We start from the raw sequence: 22,095 nt of genomic DNA, 5'->3' as shown, positions 1-22,095 counted from the left end.
GTGAATGGAATTATTTCCTTCATTTGATTGTGGATGTTCACTAGGATACAGAAATAATTGATTTTTGTATATTGCTCGTGTATCCTGAAACCTTGCCAAACTCTTGTAGTCTGATAGTTTTGAGTGGCTTCTTTGTGATTTTCTACATACAAGATCAGAGTATCTGCCAGGAGAGAGAATTCTAGTTCTCCCCTTCCACTGCTTTTTCTTGTTTGCCTGACCTCATTTTTCTCCTCCCACCACAGTGTAAGTTGGTCACTGCTAGGGTCCCTGGGCATAGAACAGGGGTGGCACGTGTTTGAATGAATGGATGGACCCAGCAAGGTTGGGTCCGGTGATGCTCCCAGCCCAGGGCTGCAGCTCCTCCCGTGACACCTGATCCTGACAGGGTCCCTGTCCCTCTCTGCCGGTGGTTGGGCACTCTTCTTCCTCCCCCTCATCTCTAGCCCTCACATTTTCTGCTTGTCCTCAGTCTTGGGGCTGCAGGGAGTTGCTGGAGTCCCCCGTGTCTTCATCAAACGAGACATGTCTTTTTTTTTTTTTTTAAAGATTTTATTTATTTATTTGACAGAGAGAGACAGCGAGAGAGGGAACACAAGCAGGGGGAATGGGAGAGGGAGAAGCAGGCTTCCCGCGGAGCAGGGAGCCTGATGTGGGGCTCGATCCCAGGACCCTGGGATCACGACCCAAGCCGAAGGCAGACGCTTAACGACTGAGCCACCCAGGTGCCCCAGGACAAGACACATCTTGCAGACCTCCCCAGGCCAGGCCCTTCGCGGGGCTTGCGGATGCTCCCAGGTGCCCACGAGTGAGTGGGTGGTGTTCCTGTTTTACCCATGAGGGTGGAGAGGTCAAGCCCTGGTTGAGTCATTCAGTGATGTGAGGGCTGTGAGCCCAGGTCTGCCTGACTCGTGTCCTGTTGGCCCTTGTCACGGCCCTGGCAGGATGTGGGAGAAGCCTCGTGTGGAGCCGGGAGGGGGCTCCTCATAGTGGCTCGGCTCAGGGGAGGCGAGGCCAGGGAACCCAAAAGTATATTTGTTCCTCACCCATGCTGTTTCCTCTGCCTGGTACTGTCTCCCCCACTGGCTACGCCCCTCTCTTCATTCCCATTTGAGCTTAAATGTCACCTCCCTGCGGCCAGTCACCTACTCTGACTCACCCTTTGCCTCCACCCTCTCCTGGTGACACTGAGTCATCCCTGGGGTAACTGTCAGTGTCGATCTGTGAATAAATCCCCTGCAGAGCGCTGTGCCTGGCTCATACTTGGCACTCGGAGACGTGGGTGCGTGTCTCAGGGACATGGCAGGGCACCGCTGGCCCGGAAACCCCGGTGGGTTCTGCCTGCCAGGCTTTTCCAGGCTCTGTGGCCCGTGAACCAAGGTGATGGCTGAACGCTTTGACTGTAGTTGGCTAGTCCTGGGATCAAATCCTGCATCGTCAGTCACCGGGGATGTGGTGGTCTGGGGGCCTGTTGGAGAGAGAGGGTGCTGTCTGAGGCTGTGTGAGAAGCAGATGATGCCCCATTTGTGCTGACCCTCTCCCCTCAGGCCCCAGTCTGGCAGTTAACCTGTGATCCTGGGGTCCCCTTCCTCAGCTGTCCAACGCGCCATTCCTGTTAGATGGGATGATGGGGCAGCAGATACCGTCTCTCACGCCGCCCCTTCCCTTCCGTGGCCACCCCTTCCTGAGCACGGGCTCTGCCAGGCGGGCTGTGGGGGGACAGGGAGCTGCGCAGGGCCGTGGAATTTGTCACTGCCATCCCAGATCCTGCTGAGCAGCTGCGAGAGGCTGGGTGAGTGCTCCCCGAGGCTCCACTCACTCCCAGGGCACAAAGCATTTCCCTGTTAAGAGGGTGCTGAATTTTTCAGTGTGGTAATCCCCCCCCACCCCGGCGCAGAAAGAACTTGGGCTGAAGACCAGCTCCCCACTTAGGAAGCTGAGGACCCCAAGTTGGTGTCTCAGGCTGGTATGGTGAGAGTGAAGTGTGTGGCACTGGGAACCCACTGCTCGGGTTCAAGTCCCTGTTCTGCTGTGCGTGCGGTGGGCCTCTGGCCAGGGTCTTAGCCTCAGCTCCCGGGGTCTGTGAATGTGGGATTGTCCTAATGGTAGTAGCTGTCCCAGACAGTTGCTGGAAGGATTGGCGTGATCGTGGGTCTCTGGCCCTTGGAGCAGCACCACTAAAGTGCCGGGAGTGCTGTCTGGCACAGGGGAAGCGTGATACGAGCCTTAGACGCTGTTATTGTTACTGTTAACATTGTTGTTGTTGTTAGTGGTAAAGAAAGGGTCTCTGCAGCCAGGCAGCCCTGAGCGGAAGGCCAGCTGTTTCCTAAGGGGGTGACACCAGGCAGTTTACCTCGCTTTTCATCTGTAAAATGGGCTCTGGGGCCAGTTTGAGAAGACTGTTGTGAGGGTCGATTGACTGGCCAGAGGTCAGGGAGGTAATGGCAGAGGAAGGAGCCCCCCAAAGCCACAGAACAAGGGGAGGGGGCAGCGCTGGAAGCAGAGGCAAGGAGTAGCCTCCCCTCTGCTTGACCTCACCCCTACCTTGTGTTTTTTCATTTTTTATTACTTTTTTTTTGGGGGGGGTTTTATAACACTTACACAAGCATGTCCTTTTTATGAAAATACAGTCACTTTGTGATACAAAGTAAAAACAAGAGCTCTGCTCCTCCTCCTATCCCCTCCCTAAAGGCCGGTCCTGTCCCTGATACCTGTGTTGACCTGCCTGCTTGTGTTCACCTGTCTGTCTGCCCTGCAGGGAGGAGGTGCAGGAGAACTGCGTGCGGTGGCGGAAGAGGTTCACCTTCGTGTGTAAGATGAGCGCCAACCCGGCCACCGGCCTGCTGGACCCCTGCATCTTCCGCGTGTCGGTGCGCAAGGTGAGGCTGGGCTTCGGGGCTGGGGCTGGGGGCTGCGGGCCCAAGGCCAACGCGGGGGTGTGAGGCCACTGATCCAGTGGCTTTAGCCCCATCTCCTGACCTGTCCCCTCCAGAGGGCAAGGAGTGAGTCACTCTGCTCCTTGGCTTGACTTACCCCCAGTAGTCAGATTCGGGGTGGGGGGAGTGCTGTGGATGCATGAGGTCCCTTGGATTCCCTAGTCACACTGCGGCTTCTGTCTGTCTCTCTGCAGGAGCTGAAAGGCGGGAAGGCTTATTCCAAGGTGAGTGGGGCTGTGAAGGGATAGTGGGATACAATAGGCATGAGAGAAGAGCTTCAGCCCCGTTTCTGCACCAAGTAGGAGACACTCAGCTCTGCAGGAGATGTATTCTTTCTCAGAAATATCTTTACTGATAGGCTTTGCACTTAATACAAAGCTACCATATGCTTGTTGTAACACAAATGGTACAGAAGTTCAGAGTGAGGGATGCCGGGGTGGCTCAGTCGTTAAGCGTCTGCCTTCGGCTCGGGTCATGATCCCAGGGTCCTGGGATTGAGTCCCGCATCGGGCTCCCTGCTCAGCGGGAAGCCTGCTTCTCCCTCTCTCTCCCCTGCCGCTTGTGTTCTTTCTCTCGCTGTGTCTCTCTCTCTGTCAAATAAATAAATACAATATTTAAAAAAAAAAAAAAGTTCAGAATGAGAAGTGCAGTTTCCATGCCTCTCCTCTGCAGACTTCCTCCCCAGACCCCATCCTTGGATTTGTTAAGGTCTTCCCGGAACTTTTAAGAAAAAGAAAATTATGACACGTACACACAGAGCTGCGCGTCAAACCCTTTCGCATGCGGTTTAGAGGAATGGAAAATGAGCACCCGTGTGTGGACTTGTGTGCACGCAGACAGTAGGATTTTTACATCCACAAAAGGGACTTGTTCTGAACAGATTCTGCAGCGTGGTTTTCACTTGCCAGTACACCGTGGGCACGTTTTCACAGATTTCCTTTTGCTTTCTAACCATGGCAGTGCCCCCCTGTGCTGCTGGGTGGTGGGTGCCCAGCCGGTCCTGTGCTGTGGCCCATCTGTGTTGTTGCCATCTGCTCGGCACTCACGGGGACCAGCAGGAGAAGGCGGCTCTGCAGGGGTGGCACTGGCTCTGAATAAGCCCGCTCTGCCCTAGACCCCCTTGGTGGGGACTCACAGCCCACCCTCCGTGGCCCCAGGGAGGCGGCCTGGCGGCAGGCGGTGGGCTTAGTCCGTCCGGAGGGGAAATGCCTTTGCCTCACCTCGCCCTGCGTGGAAGGCGTGTCCCTTCCCACTGACCGGAGCTCAGGAAGCTCGGTGTTCTGGGCTGTCCGCTCTGCCCCAGCCTGGGCTCTGGTGGCCCTCTCCAGAAACAGAGGGCAGGGTGGCTAGAACTGGGCTGTGGAAGGTGCCGCCAGAGTGGAAATTTCTCCTCCCATGAAGTCACATGGGCGTGGATAGCTGCAGCCCCCACCTCCACCCAGCGGGCACTTACTAGGCTCCCAGCACGTGTCAGCCCTGCAGGCCCTTCCCTTCTGTCCTGTGATCAAACGCCCTTGACAGGCCCTGCTCCCATTCTTCAGGGAAGGAAGCTGGGGCCCAGAGGGGCAGCTAGACTGGACGCTGGTTGGGCCTCGTCTTGGGCCTGGCTCTGCTGGCTGGGCTGCCTGGGGCCCTGGGCAAGTCACTTACCCCCCGGAACCTTCGTTCTCTTCCCTGCCAAATGGGGGTCCCTCTGACTCGATGGCAGGGCTGGGATTCAAACCTGCCAAGTCTCTGATTCTGGCTTGTGTGCCCCTAAACTCTGCAGTAGAGATTTGCACGTAGTAGGTGCTCAAATGCCACCTGTTGGTTTGGTTGTTCCCCAAGACCCTAATCCCAGCACCCCCCCACCTTAACTCAGTCTCCCCCCAGGTCTGGAGACCTGGCTTCTTTCGAAGGCTTTCCCAGATCCTACATCCTGTTCTCGAATGTGCTCCCACTTACCCCCGCATCCCTGGCGCCTCCCTCTGTTTCCGGGAGGCAGCCAGGTGTTCCCGCCAGCCCCTCACTCCAACCTCCGTGAGGGACTACTGCCCGCCCCCACCCCCATACCAAGTTCCCACGGGCCTTCCCTCCCCGCTGCCTGCTGGCCTGGCGGCTCCCACAGCACAGCCTTGTGTCCCAGGGAACAATGCCTCTGTGTCACAGACAACAATGTCCTTTCATCTCCGGCGCTGCCCCAGTGCACGCTGGGACGTGGCACAAAGGGCGCTTTGTGCGGCTCAGGGATGTGAGCTCCAGACCAGCCTCTGTCCTTGGGTGCCATTATGCAACACTCAGTCTGGGCTGTGGGGCGGGCCCAGGGGATCTGCCTGCCCCTGCCCCCCCCCAAGTTAACCCTTATGCTGCCCGCTGGATGCCCACACCCCCTGCAGTCTCCCACACTCTCTTCTGTCCCTCTCAGCTGGGCTTCGCCGACTTGAACCTGGCCGAATTCGCAGGCTCAGGCTCCACAGTGCGCTGCTACCTGCTAGAGGGATATGACACGAAGAACACTCGTCAGGACAACTCCATCCTCAAGGTACCAGGGCCCTGTCACCTCTCTGCCCCCTCCCACCAAGGGGCAGGGGGCCAACCTGCTCCTCATCAGAGTCCCCTGGAGGGTTGTGAAAAATACAAGTTCCCAGGGGCACCTGGGTGGCTCAGTTGGTTAAGCGACTGCCTTCGGCTCAGGTCATGATCCTGGAGTCCCAGGATTGAGTCCCGCATTGGGCTCCCTGCTCAGCAGGGGGTCTGCTTCTCTCTCTGACCCTCCTCCCTCTCATGCTCTCTCTCTCTCTCAGTAAATACAGATAAAAAAAAAAAACTTAAAAAAAAAAAAATCCAGGTTCCCATCCCAGACACTGGGAAGATGTGGTCCCAGGGTCAGGAAACCACCCTCAGAAGCCTGGCTCTGCCACTGGCCTCAGTTTCCCCATCTTTAATCTGGGATCAGGAGTGGATCCCAGCAGTCTCTATAAGGGTTTGATGAAATGAGCATCCCTGAGCGCTCGCCGCCTCTCATCTCATGATGCCTGACAACAGCCCTATGGGGCGTCTGTTCTTGGTCCCAGTTTTGCATGGGAGGGGGTTGAGGCACAGAGGTTAGACAGATCATCTGCCTGAGGTCACAGGCAGAGCTGACACTTGACCCCCAGCTGTTCAACTCCACGGTCCAGCTCCCAGCCATTGCCCCATGTGACATGAGGCTGCCTGGGCTTGCAGTGGAGGATCAGTGAGTGGAAGAACCTGTTGTCCCTTGACCCGGGCAAACTGAGGGTGGCTGTTCCTAGAGCCCAGCTGCGTGCAGCCTTCCAGTGGCCAGGGCAGCTCCCTCCCTCCAGGCAGCCGGCTCTCGGCCCTCTTAGGACGGAGGTATCTGGGCATCCGCCGCTGCCAGCACACCTCTCTTCCCTGTCCCCCACCCTTCCACCTGGCTGAGAAAATAGTCTTGTCCTAACCACACCTCTACAAGCTGACCCAGCGGGAGCGTCTTGTGCCTGAAGCAGAGCCAGGCAGCAGGTGACGGATGGGGGCTCTGCAGCCTCCTGGACCCTTCACAGAGGGAACCAGAGACATCCAAAAAGGTCCAGGCTAATTTTGGTGGGGGCTAGGGCCTTTCGGTCTCGCCCCAGTGGCCCTGTGTACCCCTAGGCAAATCGCGGCGTGAGGGGGATGCGGGTGGCCTCAGCTGCAAGGTCAACTTCCCCACGTCCTGTCTGCGGGGCTGTGGGCCATCATTTCCCTTGAGTCTGTGTCTGAGTGCTGCTTCCCTCGTCTGCAGCCTGGGGCCATCACCTACTTGTAGGCTGCTGTCACAGCCAAATGAAATCATTAAAAAAAAAACAAAAAACCTCAGGAGGCGCCTGGCTGCTCAGTCAGTAGAACATGCGACTCTTGATCTCACGGTCATGAATTCAAGCTCCAAGGTTGGACATAGAGTTTACTACAAAAACGGGGGCTGGGGGGCTCCTGGGTGGCTCAGTCGGTTAAGCGTCAGACTCTTGGTTTCGGCTCAGGTCATGATCTCTCAGGGTCGTGGGATTGAGCCCCGTGTCAGGCTCCACCGTGGGCTTGAAGTCAGCTTGAGTTTCTCTCTCCCTCTGCCCCTTCCCTGCTCATGTACATTCTCTCTTGCTCTTTCTCTCTAAAATAAATAAATCTTAAAAAAAAAAAAAGTCTCAGCTCAGTGATCTCCATTTTTGTCAGTGGTGGCACTGGGATATGAGCATCCGTTTCCTGTCGCTCCATCTCAGCCCAGACTTGGGGACCCAACCCTGCCTTGTTTGGGCCATTGCCAAAATCTCTGCTCAAGTGGATGTTGAATTTCTGATGGCTTCTTGCTTTACTTTACTCAACTAACTTTCACCACCCCCACCCTCCATGTTGGACTCTGTGCAGTCCATCTCCCATCCCCGCCCCCTGGGTTATACCTGGTGAACCCCCTCCCCACCAGGTGGGCTTTGTGAGCCTCCCTCCTGCCTGCCTGCCATATGGAGCTCGTGTGCCCTCACTCGCTCTTAGGCTGTGAGCAGGCCCTGAGGCTGGAGAGGGACTGTGGCCCCTCTCCTAGTTGCAGTTCTAGAATAACAGTAGCTAACTTCTTCTGCTTGTGCTGTGTGCTGGGCGCTGAGCCATGCAAAGCCTCATCTCCCCTAGTCCTCTCCACTATCCCAGGAGGCAGGTGTCAGGATTGGTCCTATCCTCCACCCAAGGAGACGGGCTCAGTGCATTTCAATGGCTTCCCCAGGTCCAGCAAGGGGCAGAGATGGGATCAGAGTCCAGCCCCTCGGAAGCCAGAGCAGAGGGGCCACTGGGAAGCACCTGGGCTGCAGGTGGGTGTGGTATGGCTGATTTCTCCCTCTGTGCAGGTCACCATCGGAATGCTCCTGCTCTCCGGAGACCCCTGCTTTAAGACGTGAGTGTGGGCGCAGGTTGGGAGGGTGCTACACAGGGACTCTTCCCTCCTCCGGGCTCTTGGGCTCCCCTGTCTTTGACCCCGAATGTGGGGCACCCCAGTCACACCCATCTGTCCTCCCAAGGCCACCGTCCACCGCCAAGTCCATCTCCATTCCGGGTCAGGACTCCTCCCTGCAGCTGACGCGCAAGGGCGGTGGGACCAGCGGCAGCGGCAGTGGCTCCCGGCCCCCCAAGGCGAGGCCCACCATCCTCAGCTCAGGTACCATTCCCCTCCTGCCCTCCCTGCTCCTCCCCGTGGCCCAAGGCTCATCTCCGTATCCCCAGGTCCCCAGGGGGTTGCTTGCTGAGAAGACAGGTGGTGGGATGGTGTTTACGCCCGTCCATGCCTCCACTAGGCCCACGTCTGAGCCCTTCCCACATGCTGGGCCCCAGGACCACAGCGGTGCCCTGACCTTGAGGCCCCGTCTTGCAGGAGAGACAGGAGTCAATCAGGCAGTAAATACGTCCACATCACCTACAGGTGTGACAGGAGCGGTGACAGGCATGAAGAGGTGGCACTTGAGCTGAGTCTGAGCTGTGGGGGGCAGTGCTCCTGGCAGAGGGATGTGCTGTGAGCTCTCACTCTCCCACTGGCTGCGCCGCCAGGACTGGCCGTTGTGTGTGCCCAGTCTCAGCATCCTCCCCTGACTAAGGGGACAGAAACCGTAAACCACGGCCCGGGTGGCCGTGGAGCTGAGCTGAGCACACGTGTGTGCCTTGCCTGGCACACAGTACGAACTCCATGTATTTCCCAGCGCTGGGTTTCTACTAAATTGTCATTATTATGAACGTTATAAAAAATGCAAACGTCTGAGGGTGCCTGGTGGCTCAGTCGTTAAGCGTCTGCCTTCGGCTCAAGTCATGATCCCAGGGTCCTGGGATCGAGCCTGCTTCTCCCTCCCCCACTCCTGCAGCTCATGTTCCCTCTCTTGCTGTGTCTCTCTCTGTCAAATAAATAAAATCTTAAAAATAAATGCAAACATCTGAACCCCCAGAGGAGACCTCATGGAGATTAAGATAGCAGGTGCTACAGGGGAAGGCTCCAGCCTCCCCTGCCACGCTGGGTCTAGAGGTGGGGCCCCCATACTCCGTCCCTGGGGCGTGAGCTCGGCGTTGGGAGGCAGACTGCCCCCGAGCTGACGAGTCACCCTAATTTGCACCACGAGAGCAGTTAGAGAGGGCGCGGGGCCTCGGGCGTCTCAGCGGATGTTTGCGGAGTGATTCTGCCCCCAGGACGGCTGGGAGCAGTGAGGGCCCTGACCTCCCATTTTTCCTGTAGCTCAGCCAGGTAAGGCCCGGAGCTGAAAGCTGGGGGTGCCTCAGCCTGGTGACTGCTCGTAAAAACCAGGGCTTCCAAACACCACTGCTCTCTCCAGCTTCTGGGGGGGGGCGGCGAGGGACACCAGGCCACCCCAGCATAGGTGGTGTGTTCTTCTCTGAGGACGGGAATGGTTGAGCTGAGTTATTCCTATGACAAGACCTGGTGGGCCCAGAGTGGATCCCCCTGGGTCCCTTGCGCCTCCTGCTGGTGAGTGCCGGGAAGTTTGTTTCCAAGTTGGGCTCACGGGTGACTTGGGACAGGACTGTTGCCACTCCCCATTCCCCTTATTCCTTCCACTCCAGCCACACTGACCTAAACTCATTCAAGCCTCAGGCCTTTGCTTCTGCTCTTCCTGTTTGGAAGGCCCTTTTCCTGTTGCCTTCTGTGGCTTGTTCCCTCCCAAGCCTCCTGAAGGCCTCCCAGTAAGGCGACCTCCTCAGAGAAGTCTTCCCTGATCCCAGACGGGGTCAGACCCCCATCCACACTGTTCCCTGCTCTGTACTGCTCACCTCAGTTGTGGTTAATTGTGGGTCATTTTTGGTTCAACGTTCTCCCTTCCCGCTGGCCTGGGACACCCCATCTCCTATTTATAGCACCCAGCGGAGTGCCCCGTGCAGAGGACGTCCTCAGATATTTGTGGAATGAACAAACCTGGGCCGCGGGGGTGGACTGCGGTGGGAGCAGGGCCTCAGGTTTTTGTCTGTTAAATGGGAAACACGGAGCGTACCCTCCCCCGGCCCCCACCTCCCACCCTCGCCGACTCCAGGCTGGCCCGCTGCTAAGCCTGCCGTCTCCCCGCTCCCCAGGGGTGCCGGAGGAGGCCGAACAGAACCTGTCCAGCCCCGAGGAGGTGTTCCACTCCGGCCACTCCCGCAACTCCAGCTATGCTAGCCAGCAGTCCAAGATCTCTGGTGAGTGCCCGCCTGGCCCCGTGCCCGTGGCCGTTCGCACCCCCGGCCGCCCCCCGCCCCCCCGCTCCCCCGCCCGTGACGAGCCTCCCGTGACGAGCCTCCCCGAATGCCCAGCAGGCTACAGCACGGAGCACTCCCGCTCCTCCAGCCTCTCAGACCTGACGCACCGCCGCAACACGTCCACCAGCAGCAGCACTTCCGGCGGCCTCAGCACGACTGTGGAGGGCCCCGAGGGCAGCGAGCGCGAGCACCGGCCCCCTGAGAAGCCCCCGCGGCCGCCACGGCCCCACCTGTCCGACCGTTCGTTCCGGTGAGCACGCCGGCCCCGTGCTCCTGGGGGCTCCCTGAACCTCTGCTCCTCTACCCGTAGCATGGGGACAGCAAGGTCCCACTCAGAGGGTTGGATGGTGATGATTCAGCCAGTGGGTGAACCTGAAGGGCACGGCCTGGGCCTGGCAGGCACACGCTGTTGTGTGTGGCTTAGGGACCTAAGTCCCCCGTTTACACGCAGTGTGGCCTCTCAGGCTAAGGTTAGGTAACCTCCCAGGGCCTCCAGGTCCTCATCCATAAAACCGGGGTCACGGCACCTGCCCTGGGGGCTGAGTGAGGGTTAAAAGAGCGCGACTGGGAATAGGTTCTCATGCGCACTCAGAGCAGCCTGAGCTGTAGGTGCTCCCCGCTGTCATCCTTGTACCTGTCCCCGGCCCGACCGCTGTGACTCTGCCCTGACCCACTCCAGGCGGAAGAAGGACTCCGTGGAGAGCCACCCGACCTGGGTGGATGACACTCGGATCGACGCGGACGACATCGTGGAGAAGATCATGCAAAGCCAGGACTTTACGGACGGCAGCAACACTGAGGGTGAGCTGCCCGCGCGGGGAGGCCTGGGGGACAGTGCTACCTGCTCCGGGGCCACCCCGGCTGCCCCTGCCCCACTCAGCTTCCATCCCCGCCTGTGTCCCCACAGACAGCAATCTCCGGCTGTTCGTGAGCCGTGATGGCTCCGCCACGCTGAGCGGCATCCAGCTGGCAAACAGGTAGGGGTCGCGGTTTGGGGTTGGGTCACTAGGGTGGCCTTGGGGCACGGCGCTGAGAGCACGGTCTCGACAGACGCTGACCTGGCTTTGAATAGCAGTTCTGCCCACCACAGTGTCACCTTGGACCACTCACTTCTCTCTGAACCTCAGTTTCCCTGTCTGTCAAATGGCATGGGCCACCCTGTCTCACCTAGAAGCCTGGGGTTGGTTCCAGGGGTAACTTGAAAAGTGCCTAACACAGGGCTTGGCACACAGCGCGGGCTTCATCCGTCTTTATTTGGGACCCTGCTTTTCCCTTCCTTCTGGATCTGGGAACCCCTAAAAATGATGATGATGACTCGTTTTATTTGTTGAATAAATATTTATTGCGCACCAGCCACACACCAAGCACTGAGCTAGGTGCCGGGGATACAGCAATGAGCAACGGATTTGTGCTTGTGTGATGTTTACCTGTGAGGGTGTGGTAGGCTGAACCTGGTGCTTCCACTCTACGGCTCGTGAGTGGGGCAGTGAGTAGAGGAGCTCCCTCTGTGCAGGGCTGTGCTGAAGCCTTTCCCCCTGTTCCCCTGGGCTGGCCAGGAAAGTGCGCATTTCACATCCAAGGGTGGGGGTGGTGGATGGAGACCTGGCTGGGCTGGGGGCGTGGGGTGGGGGGTGGGGGGAGGGGGGCGGTGGCCCCCAACCTTCCCTCTGGTGCTGCTATACTGACACCTGCTGGCCGAGGCTCGAAATTGCATCCGCCGTCTCCCCGTGGCTTCCTGGGCTGTCCCCGGGGAGGGGGGCAAGAGGAAGACAGAGGGCACCTCCTCCGAGGTCTACACACCCCTCCCTAGCCCTCTATGACAGTGAGGAAATGGGTTCAGGGGATGGAAGAAACCAGTTCAATCAGGAGCAAGGTCTTAACAGAGCTGCACGCTGAGCCCTGAATGTCCATGATCCTGTGGGTGGGTCTCGCTTCAGCCGGGGGAAGAGCTCCCATGTTCTGGCCTCTTGGTAAGCTTCATCATCCCTCTGTGCCTCAGTGTCTTCATCTGTCAAACGGGGCAGGATGCAGTCTTTCCCTGCCAGGGTTGCCATGAGGATGGGTGCAGCACACCTCTATGTGTAAGCCACTCGTGCTCAGGAAGGGCTCAGGCCCAGCTCACACCAGCTCTGAGATCCAGAGGCTTCAGTACTTAACATCTGTGTTGCCCTGGGCAAGTGACTCAACTTCTCTGAGCCTGAATTTGCCCCTCTGTGAAACAGGGCCAGTTAGTTCACAGGGCCAACTTGTGAAGTCCTTCCCAGGGCCTGCCCCACAAGAGCATCTGGGAGGACAAGCTGACCTGTTTCTCTGCTCCCCTCCCCCGCAGGGTCTCCTCTGGGGTCTATGAGCCTGTTGTGATTGAAAGCCATTGAGGAGCGGGTGTCCGGGCTGGAGAAGGGCCCTGCGTCCGCGGGCATGCAAGCCCGCAGCATTCCACGAGGGACCTTCCCCTTCGGATCGCCATCCGCGCTGCATCTCATCTGTGCCTCCTCCGTGTACTCCAGCCCCACTCCTGCCCCAAAGCATCATTCCATTGGCCTCCCATCCATCCCGGGACCCTCCTGGCCCACCAGGCCCCGGGCACCACTGTGAATATTCTCCTCTGAACCACTAGGGGGCAGGACGTGCCGGTCCATGAAGCAGGTGGACAAGACAAAGATGGCCAGGCCTGCCTCGGCTGGAGACCAATCTGGCCCCTCGGCGAGGACATGCAGCAGCACCTACATGCAGGGATGCTTGTGGCCGAGGGGCCACTTGCCCTGTGTCCCTGCTCACTCTGGGAGCTTTGGCTCAGCCATGCCCTGGCAGGGCCTTGCTCCACTGCCCCCTCGCCCTTGGGAGAGCCAGTCCTCCCCCAGAATCCTGCCACCACGGCCCTCTGACTGCTTAGTGCTTCAGCTGTTCCTTCCCTGTGTCCCGGGGGACCCGCTGGCGGCCTTCTCCTGGGAACCAAGACCTCAGACCCATCCACACTCCCGATTGAGACCCCCTTCCCCAACGAATGTTCTCCTGCTGCCCTGGCAGCCTGCACTTTGCACATGCTTGCCTCCAGCACAGCCCCACTGGCCCTGGTCTGCCTTTCCCTTGAGCCCTTCGCAAGGGTTTCCGAGCACTGCCTGCTGTGCGGTCAGCGCCTGCCCCTAGCAGCCCGGCTGGAACGTGGCACCGCCTCTCCCCCAGTTAGCTCCAGCTCAGGCCTGACGCCCATGCTGAGAAAGGTCTGAGCATTGATGGTGGCTCTCCTCTGCTCGGGGCTGGATCCTGAGCAGCTGGCTTCCTGTAGGAAGGCGCGGAAGGTGCCTCCCAAGCCCTTGGAGGTTGGCAGTCGGGCTGGGCTGGGCTTGGCAGGCAAAGGCCCCTCTCTGTCCCTGCAGGGTCGGCTAGCCCAGGCTGGGGCTGCTGCTGGAGAGGCAGGTGGGCTGAGACTGGGCCGGCCTGGAGCTGGCTTCCTGGCCAGAAAAGCCTCAGCCCTCCTCTGGAAGCATCCCTCTCTCTGGGCGAAGGAGAGGCGGGGAGCAGTCTGGCCCTGCCCCCGCCCCTCACTAAAGCCTCTGCTGTCTGCCACGCCCCCTCCCCTGTCTTCCTTACTTGCTTGAAGATGGGTTCTGGCTGCCCACCAGTCCCTGGACAGACTTCCTGCCACTCTGAAGTTTCACTCGTTTTGTGTGAACCCAGCAGGCTGGTGTTTACTTAGTCCTGTACCTTTTTTTTTTTTTTTTTTAATTTCCCCTTCTTTTCTTTCCTTTCCTTTTTTTTTTTTTTAATTTCACAGTTTGGGTATTTTCTCCTCCCCCAGGTGAGGGGAGGTGGTTGTGTTCTCTGCCCTACCTGCTGGCTGGGTCCCAGCAGGGCTGGGGATCTGGATACTGGTTCTATCCCTGGTAGGGGTGCGGGTGCCAGTGGGGTGTCCTCCCTGAGGCTGGGGGGGCTCCTTGCTGTTATGCTCCAGCTGGCAAGAGTTGGAGCCTTTGTCTTGGAACCTCCTGGCCTTGGGAGCAGAGCATTTCTAGGATTCTTTGTTGTTGTTTTTAATCCCCTAACTCTTAGAAAATGAATGTGAGGAGCTGCCTGCTGAGACAGGACAGAGCATTTGCTCGGCTGGAGAAGGCTCTGGTTAGCCCTGCAGGTCTCTTCCTGCTCCGCAGACACCTGGCACTTTAAAAGGGAGCTGGCTGTGCTGTCTCCAGATGAAGGGAACCCCAGAAGTTGGGAGAGCACTCTCCTTCCCTTCTGTGTCTGCATGACCTCAGCCCAGTGGGGAAGTACATTCAGGGTGTATTTGGGATCTGGCTCAAAGTTCTGGGCTTCAGGTATAAAACAACTAGCTCTGGTGCTGTTGGGGAGCCCCCCAAACCAGGAACCCTAGCCCCACCCAAGGCGAGGTCTGGGCTTGACGGTCACCCCAGAAGGACACAGAGCCTGCCACAGCCTCCCCTGCCAGGCCCTAGGCCAGGGTACTTAGACTGAGAATTTGGCCACATCCAAATTAACACTAGCTGGAGCCAGAGGCCTGAAGCCCCAGCCTCATCCCCATGTGGGAGCCCTTTCTTCAACCTCTGGGTCCCCTCAAGCTCAGTGAATTCCTGCCAGGCACACACAGCTCCTGGACTTAAAATTCTATATATAGAGGAAGATAGACTATATTAGAGATATTTTTGGAAAGGAATCAGTCTATGCAATGCCAGTTTGGAATCTTCTTGAAAGACAGTTTAACGTTTTTACTAGGAGATTTAAAGAAAATAAAAGTCTACAATATTTTTAGGTTACTTTTTTTTCTGGTCACCCCAAACTGACCACACGGTGTGATCTGCTGGGATGGAGATCTGCCGTGTTCTCCTCTCTCTTGAGCTGGGAAATGGGTGGGGGTGGGGGTGGGTTTGTTTTTGTTTTTTGTTTTTGTTTTGATCTTTAAAAAAAAAGAAAAATCCCCTCCTTTCTAAGAGAATGTTGCCGCCACCACCACCCCTTATTCAGAGGGCTGTGTTTGTATCTCTGTCCCGGCTTCTGTTTTAGAAAATTACATTGTAAGGGGAAATCAGCCTAGTGTCAATGTCTTGGTTTGGGGGAAAAAATTAAATGTTGCAGTTTTTGTTTGTTACGGCATGTTGGGTTTTGTTGGTCTACGGCGTGGTCAGCATCGGAAGAAAGCCGGGTGTGTAGGTTGACGTCTGGGAATGGGGAAGGATGTGGGTGGCCAAGGTCCTCCCTGTCCTGGCCGCTGTCACAATCATTACCACCTTTTTTTTTTTTTTTTTTTAAGATTTTATTTGCGAGAGAGAGAATGAGAGAGAGCATGAGAGGGAGGAGGGTCAGAGGGAGAAGCACACTCCCCGCCGAGCAGGGAGCCCGATGCGGGACTTGATCCCAGGACTCCAGGATCATGACCTGAGCCGAAGGCAGTCGCTTAACCAACTGAGCCACCCAGGCGCCCCATTACCACCTTTATTGCTCCAGGTTTCCGGGGAGGAAACAGGCCCAGGAGGGCAATTTCTTGCCACCCTCACACCTAGTTAAGTAGCAGCTCTGGTCTCAGCACAAGTTCTAACCACCGGGCCTTCCCAGCAGTCAGCCTGAGACAAATAACTGTCTGGGCCTCAGTTTCCTCAGCTGTAAACGGGCCTGTGGTTGAAAGAAGAAAGTGGTTGTACAGCCTGGCACAGGAGGTGCTGAGTTCCCAACCTCTCTCAAGTCCCAGGCCACAGCGGTCTCCGGGCCTGAGCCCCTCACTTCCTGCCCCCAACCAGCAGGGGGAGCCAACAACTTAGCCAAGCTCTGAGAAAGGCAAGTCAGCCTGGCCCTTCATTAGCTCAGACGTGGCAGGAAGCCTCAGTGGCTGTGGACAGGCCAGAAGGGACCAGGCCTCCAGACCTCCTCCCTGCTGCAGCTTGGCATTGTCCACACCCCCTTCTCAGGGCCGACACCCACTCATGGCCCCTTTAAACCCTGGAGGCTGATTTTAAGTCTCTTCCTCTGTTCTGCACAGCACACCTGGGGAGGGGAAAGTTGGCTCCTGGCTGAGCCCGAAGTCTGTCCTGAGACTGAGAGGGAAGGCATTAGGCTGTAGGCCAAGAAGAGTTGTTCCTATCAGCTTTGAAGAGTGCAGTCCCCATAGAGACGGGCTCAGTGACTCAAGGAGACATGCTGCCAGCAGGAGCAAACCATACCTGGTTCAGACACATCTCTGCAAGTGTGTCCGCCCCTCCCCCACTCCCCATTCTGGGCACTAGGGATACAGCCGTGACCGCAGACCCTATCCCCATGGAGCTCACAGGCCAGATCAACAAGGAAATGAGCTAGCTAAAACGACAAGAGTTATCCACGGAGACACTCTGGGGGGGCTGTGGAGGACAGGAGGGAGCCCCTGCCCAGCTGTGAAGGGGCCTCCCTAGGATGTGTGGCATCCCAGTAAGACCTGATGGATGAGGGGCAGCCAGCCCCACAAGCTGTGGGAAGACAGTGCTCCAGACTGGGAGGGACCTGCGTGCGGGGGCCAGTCCGACGATCCATCTGTGCTGCTGCCTGGGCTGCAGTGACACCCAGGGCCCAAAAGGCAGATGGTGAGGAAAGGGAGGGTCACCCTGACCTCATCCCTGCAGTGAAGAGAGGACACCTAGGAAGGGTCGCCTAGGAAGGCAGGGGGCGCTCCCCTCACAGCCAGTGGGAATCCTCCCATCTCTGGGGACCTGGGCCACCCCCTTCGTCCTCCCACCCCAGGTGGGGCAACATTCTCTGCACCCCTCTCGACAGACAAGTTGGGGCCTCGATACTAGGAAATAAGGCCCCCGGGTTCCGGTCTCGGCTTCACCACTGGCTCGAATTGTGATCTCCAAGTCTTCGCCCCTCTCTCAGCCTCATTTTCCCCATCTGAATCCTGGGACCTCTGACCTCCCACGCCATCCCGCTCTGGCTTTGGGATTCTGGGATATTTGGAGATGGACTTTTGCTTCTGGGGCGAGTTGGGCAGGACTGACGGCACGAGTGCCAGCCAGTCTGGGTCCCGCATTCGATTCCATTCCCTAGGGAGAGTCGGGGAACAGCGTGACCCACAATACCCTTGGAAACTACATTTCCCGGCATGCGAAGGGGGAGGCGGCACCCTCCTGTCTAGGGACACGTAGTCCCCGGCCCGCCTAAAGACTACGACTCCCGGCGTGCCCTGCGGCCCAGGGCCTGAAGGGCCCGGATCCGGATCTGCGGTGGCTTGCAGCTCGGGTGTGCGAGTGCGGGGGAGATGGTGAGCTCCGGGCTGAGTGCTGGGGGCGCGGGGGGCGTCTGGGGGTGGGGTCTGCCCGGGAGCCGGGGCTTAGGCCCTCGGAGCCCGGATTGCTGTCCCGCGGGCCCAGTGTACGAATGAAAACGCCGCGGCCCCGCACTCTCCGAGCCTAGAAAGCGATACCTGGTCAGGCCTGTCTGCATCTGTGGAGTGAACGGGAAGCTCAGAGCGCAATCAGGCTGCGACGCCACCCGCCAGTAGTGCACCTAAATGGGGAGTTCCTTCGTCAGTTGAGCCCTCCTTTTCTCCAGGCCACGGGGACAGACCAGGTGGTGGGACTCGGCCTCGTCGCCGTTAGCCTGATCATCTTCACTTACTACACCGCCTGGGTGATTCTCTTGGTATGTGTGCTCCTCCCCCTCCCCCCCCGTCTCACCTTCGACCCCTGGATCTTGAAGCTGACCCCTGGCATCATTTAAGCAGCTGCCATGTACCAGGCACTGTGCTAGGTGCTTTCCCTGCCCTCATCTCCTGAAATCTTCAGAACAGCACTAAGAGGATGCTGGAGGTGTCCCAGTTTATAAGTGAGGAAGCTAAAGCTCAGGAAGAAGGGTCGGGCCCTTAACGCTACACTGGAAAGCCCTATTACTGATTCACTTTTGCCTTTGATTGGAGTTCTGGTCCTTCTGGGTTATCCTGCTGGCTCCCGGGCATGATGAGTGCCAGTAGATTTTGTGACGGCTTTTAGGATTTTTTTTTCTTGTGGGAAAACTTGTTGGTTACTGCTTAAGAAGTGCAGTGTGTTTGGAGGGCTAAAACTTGAAGAACTTTGGAGGAAAAGTTAGTAAAGAAGACCTTGGAGCCCACTTGAGGATTCCTCCTGCACCTTTGCCCCCGTAGGGCTGTGAGTGCCTTAGGGCAAGGCCCTTGTCTTCTGTTCATTGCCAGGTCCCCAGCACCACCTTAGGGCAGGCATCAGGCAAGTGTGCAGTGAACAACTATTCAGTAAGTGAATGAAGGAAACAAGCCAGAACACCCCAGATTAGCATCATCTTAAAGCAAAGCCAGGTGCTGTCCCAGTGCTTTGACTGGGGTTAGCCCCTGAGATGGAGGAAGGGCGGTGTTTGGCTTTGAAGGGCTGGGCCAGGCAAGGAGCGCTCACCAGAGCTCTGTCCTCGATACCAGCCATTCATCGACAGCCAGCATGTCATCCACAAGTACTTCCTGCCCCGAGCCTACGCTGTCGCCATCCCGCTGGCCGCCGGCCTCATGCTGCTCCTGTTTGTGGGTAAGTCATCAGTCCCTCAACCCTGAGCAGGGTGTCTGGGGGTTCCCACAACCCTCTCCCATCCCCTGAACATGCTTCTACACTTTAGCACTTGCAGTACTCCTGCTTGGGGCCCTTGGCCCCCAGCTGACCCCCTGGGGTTTTCCTGTTCATCCTTCCGGGCTGCTTGTCCCCATGCCTCAGGCTTATTGGTCTCAAATGTGATGGCCCTAATGGGGTGTCTCCCTTCTTCCTGCTCCCTCTGCCACTACCATCATCACTCTGCTCACACCTCAGTCACCTTTCACCCCCTTGTCACCCACTGGCTCATGACCCCTGCCCCTCTCTGTCTCCCAGTGTTTATTTGTGGGCTTCTCTGGGCCGGGGACTGTAGCTTCATCATTATTATTATGTCCTCAGCTCCTGGCACCGAGTCGGTGCCCAAGAAAGTGGTTTGGATGAGTCACTTGGATGACTGGGTGGTGGGGTGGGTGGTGGATGTGGAGTAGGCAGGTGGGTGGGTGGACAGGTGGTTGATTGGGTGGGTAGATGGATAATTGAGTGGGTCTTGTGCCCTGTGGAATCTAAAACACTAAGTGTAGCCATTCGCCTGTGTTGGCACTCTGTTGGTGTTTGTTGAATACACGGGGCTGGGTGTGTGGCTTGCTGAGTGACCCGGGAGGTGATGCTGGCCTGGAGGGTGGTTGGGCAGGTGCTTGGCCCTGTGTGTGGGTCGCTCCACCACGCTGTGCGCTGCTCTGGCCTCCCAGCAGCCCGAAGCCTGGATCTTACGTGGCTTTTCCGGTCTGTGTATTTCCAGGACTGTTCATCACCTACGTGATGCTGAAGAACCAGAAAGTGACCAAAAAGGTTCAGTGAAGGCCCAGCAGGGCTGCGGCTGCTGGCCCTTCCTCTGCCTCCCCTCCAAAGGTGGGGTGCGTAGGACCCATCCAGGCACTGCAGCCCCCTCCAGCCTGGCTGCCCTGCAGACATCCCTGTGGGATGGAGCTGTCTGGGACCTACCACACAGGCCTGCTCCTTCCCTGCTCAACCTTCCAGAAGCCAGGAGGGACGATTACCTGGAAGCCTCCCCCTCACCCCTTTCTGGCTCAGGGCCTGAAAGATGCCGGTCATCCCTACCTCACCTTCAGACTCCCTGTTGCCTTTTCCCCTGGGTTCTACCCTCTTGTTTCAGTTTCCCTCCTGTCACCTGCTGATGTCGGACTTGGTAGGTTCTGAGGCATCATGCGACCTTTTCCCACATGTCCTGCTCCTCCTCGGAGGCAGCTTTCCCAGGTCTGACGTTGCCCCGGGCCCCACAAAGTCTAAGGGGAGAACTGACAGGCTCTGGGGTTACCACCAGGCCTCAGGGTCCATTAGGGTGGCCACAGTGGGCCCCCGGACCAACTGCTTCTCACAGAGGCCCAGCCCCCCAGCCCTAGTGCTGGCCTCTTGGGGAGAGCTGAACAATAAACACTGATGATGTGTTTGTCTCTGTGCCGTCCCTGACCGGGGAGGCTGGGCTGCTCAGGGGCTGGAGAGGGGCTGGTCTCAGGTCATGAGACTGGTTCGCGCAGTGTGCCTCAGGTGCCTCCCAGGTTGTCCCCGTGCTGGACCCAGGATAAAGTGGGGACTGAAACAGATGTGGCTCCAGCCTGGTGCAGCTCACAGATGGGGAGTTGGCGGAGGCCTGGCAACGTGCCACACACCACATCAGCCTCTACTGTGCCTCCCCTGCGCCAGCCCAGCCGGCGTGCACTGGTATTTTAGGGACCCTCAGGCCAGTCCCCTAAAAACCCAAGTCCATCGTCCATCTCTTGTACCCAGAAGCCCAACCTAGTGTGGCTCCGAGCAGTGAGAGCTGGGGAACCAGAGCAGGGCTACCTCTGGTCAGGTTGAGTGATCTGGCACAGGCCCAGCCCTGTCTCCCCCCACCGCAGTCCCACCACACCCCCCGCCCCACGCAGCTGGGGCTCCCGTCCGCGGTGCGGAGTTTAAGCCTCTGTCACGCCTTAGATGATGTGCACTCCAGGTAGCAGAGACGTCTCCCTCATCCGAGAGCAGAGGCTGACTTCAGGCACACCGCCCTGCCCTCACCTGCCCCGTCCTCTTCCCCTGCTGTAGCAGCAGTATCCTGTCTCCGATGGTCCCCTTCTCATGGGGACAGCCCCTGCCTCTCACCAGGCTCCTCCTGGTGTTTCATGAGCATGCCCAGGCCCCCACGTAAAGGACCCTCCATCAACCCAATAATTCTCTCCAGGTCTCCCCCTCTCCCCTAAATAGCCAGATTCCCAAAAGGATGTCCAGCCCGCTGCCTGCAGCTCCTCACCTTCACTGTGTTCAGCATCACTCCCGGAGGGCTGCACCCACTCAGACCCCCCGTGACCCCACGGTGGCCTGTGACATCCCCTGGATGCACCTCAGATGCTCTCGGTGACCGTGAGGATTCGTTCTCATAATTTATGTCTCCCACGCTCCACTTCCGCCATGACGCGGTGGGCTCCTCGGGACTTGGTCACAAGCCTCACCCCACACTTGTCCCTACCCAGGCCCTCCTCCTGAGCCCCGACGTATTGCCCATGCACCAGTTAACTGCCATCGGATGTCATAGTGGCTCCTCAAATTCATCCTATCATGATCTGAATTCTCAGACTCCCCCTCCCCAGTTTCCCCTCCCAGCCCCTTCCATGACTGGCATCATCCTGTGGCCCTAACCCCAGCCAGGAGCCTGGCACACATCACTGACCTTGGCTTCCTCCTCCTAGCCCCCGTCTGCATGACCCCAAATCCTGTCAGTTCTCCCCTTTTCTCCCCTCCCCCCACCAGTCACCTTCCTGATGCAAAGGCTCCATCCTCTGCCCTGAGTCACCCAAAGATTCCTCCCCCCCATACACACACTCTGGCCCCTCCAGTGTGACTATACATGACGACCATGGCCTTTTAAGAACATCTGAGCATCTTTCTCATACACACAAGAGAACCTGAATGCTTGTTCTCTTCTCACTCCAGCTCCCCTGGCCTTTCATTTCCTGGGATTCACTGAGGCCCTTTGCACGTCCTACTCACATTGGTTCAGCATATACTTATGAAACGCTGGTTTGTGCCCCACACTGAGCCAAGAGTCGAGAAGGGAGCCCAGCACGGTTCCTGCCCTCCTGGTGCTTCCATCCTGGGGGGGGAAATACAATAAATAAGTGAACAAGGTGATTTCTGGCAGTGTTAAGTGTGATGAAGAAAATAAAACAAGGTGATGTGATCAAGAATGAGGGGACACTGGGGCGCCTGGGTGGCTCAGTCAGTTAAGCATCTGCCTTCGGCTCAGGTCATGATCCCAGGGTCCTGGGATCGAGCTCCATGTCGGGCTCCCTGCTCAACTGGGAGTCTGCTTCTCCCTCTGGCACTTCCCCTGCTTGTGCTTTCTCTCTGTCAAATAAATAAATAAAATC

General features: G+C 57.9%; 2 protein-coding genes across 5 annotated transcripts in view; both read left to right on the top strand.

Annotated features, from left to right (window-relative positions):
• EEIG1 (estrogen-induced osteoclastogenesis regulator 1) overlaps positions 1-15,267 on the top strand; it is a 34,567-nt gene extending 19,300 nt beyond the window's left edge. For 2 of the 4 annotated variants that reach the window (XM_036112783.2, XM_036112785.2), the window contains 10 exons: positions 2,759-2,879; positions 3,131-3,160; positions 5,341-5,457; positions 7,787-7,833; positions 7,958-8,094; positions 10,002-10,106; positions 10,221-10,416; positions 10,846-10,967; positions 11,074-11,143; positions 12,496-15,267. In XM_036112783.2, coding sequence (XP_035968676.1) covers positions 2,759-2,879; positions 3,131-3,160; positions 5,341-5,457; positions 7,787-7,833; positions 7,958-8,094; positions 10,002-10,106; positions 10,221-10,416; positions 10,846-10,967; positions 11,074-11,143; positions 12,496-12,541 — 991 coding nt within the window. In that variant the 3' untranslated portion in view covers positions 12,542-15,267. The remainder of the gene's footprint in view (positions 1-2,758; positions 2,880-3,130; positions 3,161-5,340; positions 5,458-7,786; positions 7,834-7,957; positions 8,095-10,001; positions 10,107-10,220; positions 10,417-10,845; positions 10,968-11,073; positions 11,144-12,495) is intronic. The other 2 variants (XM_036112786.2, XM_036112784.2) reach the window with 1 other exon arrangement.
• A 1,988-nt stretch (positions 15,268-17,255) lies between these two features.
• DPM2 (dolichyl-phosphate mannosyltransferase subunit 2, regulatory) lies at positions 17,256-20,138 on the top strand. Its single transcript, XM_036112787.2, has 4 exons — positions 17,256-17,403; positions 17,694-17,783; positions 18,568-18,670; positions 19,470-20,138. The coding sequence occupies exons 1-4, from the start codon at positions 17,401-17,403 to the stop codon at positions 19,526-19,528; spliced, it is 255 nt and encodes an 84-aa protein (XP_035968680.1). The 5' UTR covers positions 17,256-17,400; the 3' UTR covers positions 19,529-20,138.
• Positions 20,139-22,095: the final 1,957 nt, after the last annotated feature.

The sequence above is a fragment of the Halichoerus grypus genome, chromosome 14 (genome assembly GCF_964656455.1).
Source record: "Halichoerus grypus chromosome 14, mHalGry1.hap1.1, whole genome shotgun sequence".
Classification (NCBI taxonomy): domain Eukaryota; kingdom Metazoa; phylum Chordata; class Mammalia; order Carnivora; family Phocidae; genus Halichoerus; species Halichoerus grypus.
Note: the sequence above shows the minus strand (reverse complement) of the source record. Positions and strands in the feature narration are given on the sequence as shown.

Bases quoted from the DNA above. Each gene is read 5' to 3' on its own strand.
- DPM2 (XM_036112787.2), top strand. The intron at 17,784-18,567 runs GTATGTGTGCTC...CCTCGATACCAG, and splicing joins CCGCCTGGGTGATTCTCTTG to CCATTCATCGACAGCCAGCA. The intron at 18,671-19,469 runs GTAAGTCATCAG...GTGTATTTCCAG, and splicing joins CATGCTGCTCCTGTTTGTGG to GACTGTTCATCACCTACGTG.